The following is a 9,515-nucleotide window of genomic DNA, read 5'->3' on the forward strand; positions in this document are numbered from 1 at the left end:
ACTAGGATCCATGTTCTCTCAAGCTATGAAGAAATGGGTGCAAGGAAATACTGATGAGGTAAATTCTGCTTTTAGTGTAAAAAGATTCTGTCTTATCGGGGGCATTTATTCCAAGTAAGGTTTCAGGCTTTCTCTCTCCTTATTTCTTGCTTAAGCAGCACGGCACCTTATTGTTTCCTTGTCTCAGAGGTGACAGGAAGGGGTGGCCCTTCCAAGATCTCACAGTTGCCTGGGGGCGGTGGTCCTCTGTCCAAAGACTCTGACCACGGAAAACAGTCAAGCAGTCAGGTTCCTATCAGTCAGCAGACATCAGTGATCAGTGCCACAACAGAACTCAAACGTTTCCTTCCTCACTGTCAGGTACACTTTCAGAAATAGAGGTTTGCTTTTTTGGATAGTTAGGTATATTGAAAGACGAGAGTGGAAGAAGAAAAATGTTTGATTTTGACCATCTAACATGAAACTAGTCATGCTGTTGGCTAGCCTGTAGCTGACTCTGAGGGGCCAGTGAATCATATGTAAATATACCAAAACCAGAGGGTGGCCTGGGTCCTGTGATAAATAGGAATGTGCTTCTTTCCAAATACATAGAAATGATATGTATATGCAGTTGTGTTTAGAACACTAATGTTTGTTGATTCTTCTAGCAAATAACTGTTTTCAACAATTTAATTACTTTTTTAGGCCCAGGAGGAGCTAGCTTGGAAGATTGCTAAAATGATAGTCAGTGATGTGATGCAGCAGGCCCAGTGTGATCAGCCGTTAGAGAAGTCCACAAAGGTAAGGACCCAGCCTGCATGAAACAAAAGAGAATTAGATCTAGATACAAGGGTGCAGGACATAGGGGGACTTCTGCTCCTGCCTTTAGGAATTGCCCTCTCATGATAAACAACCGGAAAACTGGCTAACTGAATGAAATGACTATTTCCAGATACTAGGCAACGGGCAGTAGACAGCTGTAGCCCCTGCAAGAAGGGTAACACTGAGGTAATACCTGGTTCACTTCCCCAAAGCAGTTTTCAACGTGCAGGGAGGAGGAAGCCTAGCGAGTTCATAGTCTTAACTGAGTTGAAGAGTCAGAAATTGAAGTTCAGAGAGCCCAAGGTGACTGGAACTCATAGGACAAGGTATTGGAAAAAGAAAGGCCTGCACAGAAAAGAGGCTCCAGAGATATTTAGAGAGGTCCTTACAAGGCCTTGGCCAAGTACTGGTCTCTACACAGTAGGGTAAAAATGCCCATTGTAGGAAAGAACTGCTAGAAATCAGTAGGCTGGACAGTTCTGGAACCTGGGGCTAGGAGTAGCCAATGAAGAAATCCAAAGGGAAATTAGAAAATGCTTTGGGCTGAAAATACAGCATAGTGGAGTCTGCCCTCCCTATTCATGGGCTCCACATCTAAAGGTTCACATCCATGGTTCAGCCAATCATGAATCAAAAATATATTTCTAAAAAAAAATTTTCCAGAAAGCTCCAAAAAGCAGAACTTGATTTGCCGTGTCCAGCAACTATTTATGTGGTATTTACATTGTATTAGGTAATTATAAGTAAGCGAGAGGTGATTTCAGGTACTCAGGATGAGGTGTTTGGGTTATATGGAAATACTACACCCCACACTATGTCAGGGGCTCGAGCATTCTCAGCTTGCTGGTATCTGCAGGGGCCCTGGAAATAGTGCCTCACCATTCTTGGGGGATGGCCAAGCTTGTGGGGAACTGCTGAAGCCATTCTTACAGGCAGATTTGTAGCATTAAATGTTGATACTAGATGAGGAAAAGTCAGTCTTCTGTCTTAAACTAGAAAATGAGTAAATGAAACCCAGAGAAAGCAGAAAGAAGGAAATAAAAGTGAGTATCAGTTACTTTGAGGGGAGGGGGTCTGCTCAGTCATGTACATGCATCCATTTCCTTCCATTTTACTGCTGTTGCCTCTTCTCTCACTTTCCCCATTCATGTGAATTTGGTTTTGTACTTTGGGTTCTCTCAAGCACTGTTTTAGGAAGGTGTGAATAGAATGGGTGTGATCTCTTTGCCCATCTTTACCTGGATGTCACCAACAGTAATCCTTAGGAGATTCTGACTTGCCTCAACCTGTCTTTCTATAGCTTCACCAGCTGTCCCTGCAAGAGCCCCACAGATAACCCAGCAAGTTGGAGAGAGCCGCTTAGCCCCTTGGTGTTTTCTTCAAGAAAAGACTCCCAGTGTTCTTCTAGCTTTGCATTCTGTAACCTGAGTTGACTCAGGAGGACTTCACGTGACAGGAGAACTTCTGCTCAGACTCCTGATGATGGCATTAAACTGCTCTGCGTCACCCACGTTAGCAGGAGTTAGGAACCCAAGCTACCTCTGTTCACGTGATGTCCCCTGTAACCCTCCATAGTTTGGAGGCAGGAATTGAGATGTGGATCCAGCATCACCCGTTCCTTGCAGCTTTTTACTCTAAGAACTGTTGTTATCAGAGCTTGTTGTAATTTTGAACTTTTCACTGAGCTGATTCGGACCAAAGCTCTGCTCACTTTTGCAGACTGTCCTCTTTTCTGTGTAAGGGTGATAATTTGTACCTATATTTATCCTCACCGGCTTAGTCAAACCCAAAATAGCAAAGAGCAAGATAAAGGTGTAGAAAGAAGTGCAAGATGATTGTTTCTGTGATCCCCCATTACCATGTTGATGATCAAATATTCCACAGTATGAAACTGTTCTTTAGAAACCATTTTGGAAAGCAGATTTTCAACTTAAGGCTTTTCATTGTTGTGTGTTCAGATTGTATTACCATGTGTGCTTTTCATGTCTAAATCTGCAGGTATACTTTGCTTTTAACCTTACTTGGCCTTCTTTTTGGTTGGCCGAGATGACAATCCTGCAGCGTATTGGTGTGGTCAAAGCACTGGGCCAGCAGACCTAGCACCGTCCATTCTCGGTCAGTATGTGTGACCTTGTGCGAGTTGCTGCTTTCTGGTCCCTTCATTTCTTTATCAGCAGATCAGAGAAGTTGGACAAAATCTCCTCAGATCCCCTGTAATTCTCAGTCCATGACTATGTGAATGTGAAAGTCCTGCCCTGACAGACGAGGTCACAGCTTCTCCTTAACCCGTGTGGGTATCTCCCTGCTTTGAATCGGCTGCCCTGCATTTGTCTGTAGAAAGCACTTGAGCATTTAAACTCACAGCATTACTGACTTATTTCGTGTGTGTGTGTCCCATCTCACAGATAGTGAGGACCATGTCTTCTGTGATGTTTGTTTCCTTGTCAGTGCAGTGAGAAGGTGGACTCAGCTTCAGAAGCTCGGTCTCAGGCAGCCAGAATATCACAAGTCTCTGTTTTCTTGCTAGAAGCTCTGGAGAATTCCATGTTATGGCTCTGTCTCCATCTCGTGAATCCCCAGCAGATGGTCATTTGGTTGTCTGGGATTGTTCCCTGTCACAAAACAATGCTTTAATGAATAGTGTATGAAAGTCTTTGTCGCCTCTTAAGAGTGTGCTGTGGAGTTAGTTCCTAGAAACAGAATTATTTGTCAAAAAGTAGATATTTCACTCTAATATCGGAGTTATCTAGAAGGAAAGATAAAAAAGCAAGTCTGGTTCTCAGTCCTCATCACGTCACCTTCGGGTGGGCCACTTGGCATCTTCAGCCTTCCACTGGCTCTGCTGTAAATGGAGGTGATTGTAGTAGGGTCCTGAGGTGGAGCACAGTACCTGGTATGCGGGAGGCACTCACTCAGCGCTGCGTCCCCTTCTGCCTTGTGACAGTAGTGTGTCCCTGGTTGTAGAAATGTACCTTACCTTTGTCTTTTCCTTCCTTTTTTCAGATATGACTAAGACCTGAGATCAAGGAAATCTGCTTTTGGAAAATAAGAAAACTTTTTTCCTTTGGTGGATTCCTCACCGCAGCCAATGAAAACAGCACTGTATTTCTTCTCACTGTCGTTCCCAGGAAAGAAGGGCAGACAATCCCAGACTTCCACCACGGAGAGCGGCTCGTAGACGCCCTGCCACCCAGATGATCGCACAGTGACAGTCAGAGAGACCAAAGGGCACTGTTTACACTACTAGAGATTAATCGTTTTCCAATGGCAATAACCCATCCACAGAAGAATTTAGCCCATGGGGATCTTCAGGGCCAGGTGCCATGGGAGGCGGGTGGGCGTGGAGCTGGTGTTTGATGCGCCGCTGTGGCGATCTCCCACCCCAGCAGCAGCATGAGGCGGATGCCTGGGGTGCTTTGCTCTATCTCCTACACAAACAGGTGAGTCAGCCTGGCCCCAGCCAGGCAGAGCAGTGCCAGCAGATGGCTTTCCTTCCTGGGAATAGGGCCTGCACACAGGTGTTCATCTGGAAGGAAGATGAGAGGTCACGGGTCAAGTTGTGACATTGTCCTTCCCTTTGGTGGCAGTTTGCCATTTTCACATTTTAATTGCTCCCGGGATGCAGTACATGTAAATCAGCTCCTCTGCCGGAGGGGCCACCCTCTGCACTGTGAGCATCAGGCCCTACTCCTCCAACTTCTGTGCTCTGGAGACATCCCTCCCCTCACAGCACACAAGGAAAGGAATTTGCAACAACTGTCACTCCAGTTTTCCCAGTTGTACACTTTTTTAAAGCAGGTGGTGGGCAGGGGTGCGGGCGGGCAGGGGTGGGGGAGAAAGGCCCTCATCTCTGACCCCCGCCGCCCATCTTTGCTGCGCCGGCAGTGTGCAGCTCGTGGCCTTTCTCATTCGTCCATGGTCATGAGAGGCCCCTCGCTGCAGTTCCACTCCATTGGCCTCAGGGTCTGGGCCACACTGCCTTCAGCGGAGCCACCCTGGTGGTAAGCACACTCCATGGCGGGCGCTGCCAGTACAGCCTCGCCGCCTGGACTGTTGGGGGAAGAACGTTCTCTTAGGTGTTAACTGCTTTTGCTCAGACTTTGCAAAAAAAAAAAAAATATATATATATATATAAATACATATAAATATATAATTATTAATCACCTCTGTCCTTGAGAAAGTCTTGAATGAATAGAGTTCCTTCCACTGCAATACCTGACTGTGCAAGAGGCACGCCATTTCATCAACAGATGAAGCAGAAAGGCTGTGTGTGGGTTTTGGTACTGTGTACCACCTCTGTTATTCCTCTAAAGCCAAGTGTTCATGTACTTAAACCATATTCTATTTAATTGTGTTTGATTTTAAAATATATATATATATGAATTATATTTAAAATTGTGTCAGCTTTCTGCTTTCAGGGCATTTATGGCTCCTCTATTGAAATGTGTTGATTCTTCCCAGTATTTCCATTTGCTTTACAAGAACCCAGAACAGAGCCACTCCTGGACTCAGCCCTGTGTTTGGAGCGTGTGGCATAGACCCGAGTATTATTAGTTGCCTGTGCTGTGATTGACTCACTTTGTTCTTTTAACAGAATATTTCCATCCATGTCACTTTGCTTCAGTCTTTAAATAACAGAAAAGCAATATAAAGTTCATAGAATAAACTGTGGTTTTGGGTGACATGCCGCCTCTGCATGTTTTGGAATAACAATGTCTGTCAGGCTTTAGGCTGTTGACATGCGTGCTTTCCATTAAGATGCTGTCCAGTCCTATACCTGTGTGTGCTGTGCTTTCTCGGTAGGGATGCCGGTAGCTGTGAGGCCCTTATAAAGAGAAGGATAGCAGGCTGGAGACTGGCTGCCTTTTCCTGCCCCGCCTGCTGTAGGACATAGAAAGTGTGGCCTGAAGCTCTGTCTCTTGAGGCTCCTGCACTCCTCAGAATGGGAGGGGTCGTCTGGCCTTGAGAGCCAGGCTGTGTACAGCGTGCCCACAAAACAGGCTTCCCTGAACATCCAGCTTTAATGTCATGCTGACACCCATACACATTGTTAAAAAGAAAAAAAGACGTTATGAAAGGGTACCTTTTTGATCGGATGCGTTTTCATCACTCGTGTAAGATGTGACAAAAATAAAAAGCATGAGCCAAGCCCAGTGAGAGCAGTAAAACAGGGAGCAGCTGTTTTAACCTCTTTTGCTTGGGTTTCATTATTCAGTAGAACATTACAAAGTGTATTTACATTTCTGAAGCTCTGGCTAGTTCAGTAAGAATTGGGAGGGGAGAGTCACTTGGCACAGACAAGTACAGACTTCTTTGTTTTTGTTGTTGTATTTAAGTACTGACAGCTAAGCAACCTGCTGATATCCTGGGCACCTCTTTTCAGGACACTGCTGTGGGGCCGTGTTTATATACAATGACCGCTCGCCTCCCCTCCCCCACACACCAGTTTATTGGACTAGGGTTGATCTTCTGATCCACAGAGGCCCAGGAAAATGCTTTATCCTAAAAATTTTGCAAGGGGAAGGAGAAGTCCCAGTCTCTCTGTCTGGGTGATAGTGCACACAGGGCACTTACAAGTCAGGAACCCTGAGCCGGCGCCATGTGAACAAGCAGAAAATACAGAGACATGAGAGCACGTGGGAGAGAGCTGCTGCCTTGTAGCCATCAAGCCAGTGAAGGTTTCCTGCATCCTTGCCATGGACTGCGTCAATCCCTCAGGTATCCTTAGAATGCATTTTGGCTTTTTAAAAATCAATCTGAAGTGAGTTTTTCTTATGCACAACCAAAAGGACCTTGACTAAAATACTACCAGATAGCTCTAATCACTAATGATTGTGTGTGATCAGCATGTTTGCAAAATACCACTAAATTCTGGGGAATTTTTCTTCAGCAAACCTTTCTTGGTCATTTTGTATATTCTCTTAAAGTGGAATCCTAAACTCAGAGAACTAAAAGACACTCCCTGTATTTTTCCAGGGAGAAGCTACTCTGGCCTGGAAAAGGGCAGGGCTTTGCCTGTTGAGGGACGGTCACCTACACTAGGGTCCTTGGACACTTTCCAAACCTCCTTCTGAAAGATAAACTCCGTTTCCTCTTTGGCACCAACGAACAGTAAAACCCAGAAATAGAGGGCATAAAATAGTGCCCGTTTAGTGAGTAGCTAATAAAAGCTTCAAATGAGGGAGGGCAGTGATTGATCACAGAATTTGTGAGTGCTGACCACTTGGTACTGGGCACAGAGTCTGGCCTTTGGTTGGAGCCGGACATGGGGGTTAATTCCAGCAGCATGTTCAGGGTTACAGCTTAGGAGCCCGACTGAATAGTTGCCCTACGGGGCCATCTGCTGAGGGGGGCTCTGCTTGGGCTCAGAGTAGGGAGCTGCGTCCTGCACGGAGTTGGGTGAGGGGGCAAGGAAATGGCTTGAGGGACCCTTGAGAGCAAAGGCCTAGAGGATGTCCCTGTGCACGGAGGGAAGCCTGCCTGATGCCTGTCACTCAGGGTTGGACCTCTTCTGCCTTCAGCTTGACGCCACCAGGTGTCTCCTCATCAGCTCCCTCCACCCAGTCTGTGGCTGGCAAACCACCCTGGGCACGACAGTGCAGCCTCGGGGCCCTCCTCAGCTGGCCCCTGGGGGTTGCTCTTGAGCCCAGGCAGAGCAACTGAGCCTCAGCGGTGGGTGGGCAGGTGCCAGGAAAGAGTGGCTTGCATTCAGCCAGAGGGAACTGGCATTTGCCAAGGAGCTAGTGAGGGTTGTGGTAGTGGTGTTTCCTGACACCCGGGTCCATGATAAGTGGCTTTCCAGCTCACTCCAAAATGGGTCACTCCAAAATGACCTGAGCTGACCTCTCCTTCCATCCCAATGAGAACCCACATGCTGGCACCCCGTGGGCCAGTGGGAGCTAGGCCTCCAGATGAGGTGTAGCTCTGCCCTGAGCCCATGGGCCCCTCATCTTAGCAAAGAGCCCTTTGTTTTTTTTAATGACAGAGCTGCTGGTCACCCATGCAGAAGTACTTTAATGCCTACCAAGTGTTGACGGTGCAGGGACACAGAGTAGGGTGAAACCCTCTGGGCCACTGGAGCTTCCACTCCAACAAGGAGACAGGTGAGAAGTGCATTTGAAGCGGGTGCTGGAGTTTTAGAGCCAGGACAGCCCTTTGAGCTGATGATTTAACCCCGGTTCCTCCCAGAGCCCTGGCAGAGGTCACCAGGGTTCATGACCTCACGTGTGTCCCCCCCCCCCCCCGCCTTTGAACCCCCTTCCTAGCCCCCAGAGGGCTGTCTGTGTGCAACTCTGTTCCCTCATCACCATTGTTTCTCAAGTGTTGAGCACCTGGCTAACAGCAAGGGGTCAGGCACCTTGACCCCTGGGGCTCCCCAGGTTAGGCCCTGTTGGGGTAGACCTAGGAGCATCCTCAGCCCCATGGGGCTCTCTGCAGAACTCTGGGAGATGTGAACCTTATAAACTAGAAATGAGGACCCTAGTGTAAAGTTACTACAAACGTGATATGAAAACCCCGATCTTGGCAAGTCTCACTGTTGGGCTGACACTGAGGTGGTCAGCCCCTTGTGAGGTCCCCTCTAGAGATGGTTTCATACTAACCAGCACTGGGAATGCCCCGTGCCAGGTGCTCTCCCAAGAAATCCATGTAATACTCTAAGCACGCACCTTTTTCTTGTTATTAACAGGGAGACAGGCTTTGGAGGAAAGCGGCCCCTCCAGAGCCGCAAGTCAAGTCCAGGCAGCCATTCGAGACATCCCGCCCATTACCTGAAAAGCCGTGATCTTACACTTCATGTGCGTCAGGGCCCCCTAGAGAACACGTTCAATTGGATTGCTTCCCCTACCCTGATCCACCCCAGAATTTCTGGGTTAATGCATGTGGCGGGGGGCAGAAGGGGAGGGTGCTGAGATTTTGCATTTTAGCGAATTCCCAATTGCTGCTGCTGAGAATCTCAGAAGCTTTCCTGTAAATTGGGAAATGAATGTTTTCATGCCCTCTGATCGAGAGTGCCCACACTACTCAGAAGTGTAACTTGAGACCCGTTACTCACTCAAGCACATAAATCCCTTATCAGCATTAGACGGCTGTCCAAGCCGAGGGCACCTGGGATGCTGACCCCATCTGGGACTCTTTGGCCCTGTCCCCAAGAACTACTTCCCAGTCACCCCCACAATCAGACTGTCATCTCCTACAACTGCTCTACCTCTGGTTTCCCCTCACATTTCAGTCCCAAACAACCTCAAATCAGGCCCTCCCATGGGAATGGGTTAAAGGAAGTGCGTGGGAAGGGTGTGAATGATTGTAGGGGGGTTCCCTCCCTGTCACTAGTGGTGGGTTTTGTAAACCAGCTTCTAAGAGCAAATTCAGAAGCAATAAGCAAGTGGTTTTGTTCTACGGTTGATAAGCCTGCATGACATGACAAGGGAAGGCTGCGGAGGACTGTCCTGCCGCTTGGGTCAGGCTTCCCAAGGCCAGTGTCAGGCACGTGTCTTATGCTGCATCTCAGACAACCTAGGAGGAGTGCCTCCAGAAACCGTGGCTCTATCGGGATGAAGACTTCAGTGTCCAAGGTGCACATGGAGAGTGGGAATAAAGTTGTTACTTGAAATGTGAGATGGGAAAAAAGCAATATTTTGTACTAATGTATTCTTGTATATACTGTTATTTTAAATATGCACATGTAACTAAATAAATTAGATGTTACAACTAGA

At 47.4% G+C, this 9,515-nt stretch overlaps 1 protein-coding gene across 3 annotated transcripts in view; it reads left to right on the plus strand.

Annotated features, from left to right (window-relative positions):
- AKAP10 (A-kinase anchoring protein 10) overlaps positions 1-9,515 on the plus strand; it is a 47,453-nt gene extending 37,938 nt beyond the window's left edge. The window contains exons 13-16 of one of the 3 annotated variants that reach the window (XR_009491525.1): positions 6-58; positions 685-780; positions 3,805-6,519; positions 8,489-9,515. Coding sequence is in view for 1 of the 3 variants with exons in the window: in NM_001435037.1 (NP_001421966.1) it covers positions 6-58; positions 685-780; positions 3,805-3,810 (155 nt within the window). In the remaining 2 variants the exon portion in view is untranslated. Of the gene's footprint in view, positions 1-5; positions 59-684; positions 781-3,804 lie in introns of all 3 variants that reach the window. The other 2 variants (NM_001435037.1, NR_198890.1) reach the window with 2 other exon arrangements.

Source organism: Bos taurus, chromosome 19, assembly GCF_002263795.3.
Source record: "Bos taurus isolate L1 Dominette 01449 registration number 42190680 breed Hereford chromosome 19, ARS-UCD2.0, whole genome shotgun sequence".
NCBI classification, from domain to species: Eukaryota; Metazoa; Chordata; class Mammalia; order Artiodactyla; family Bovidae; genus Bos; species Bos taurus.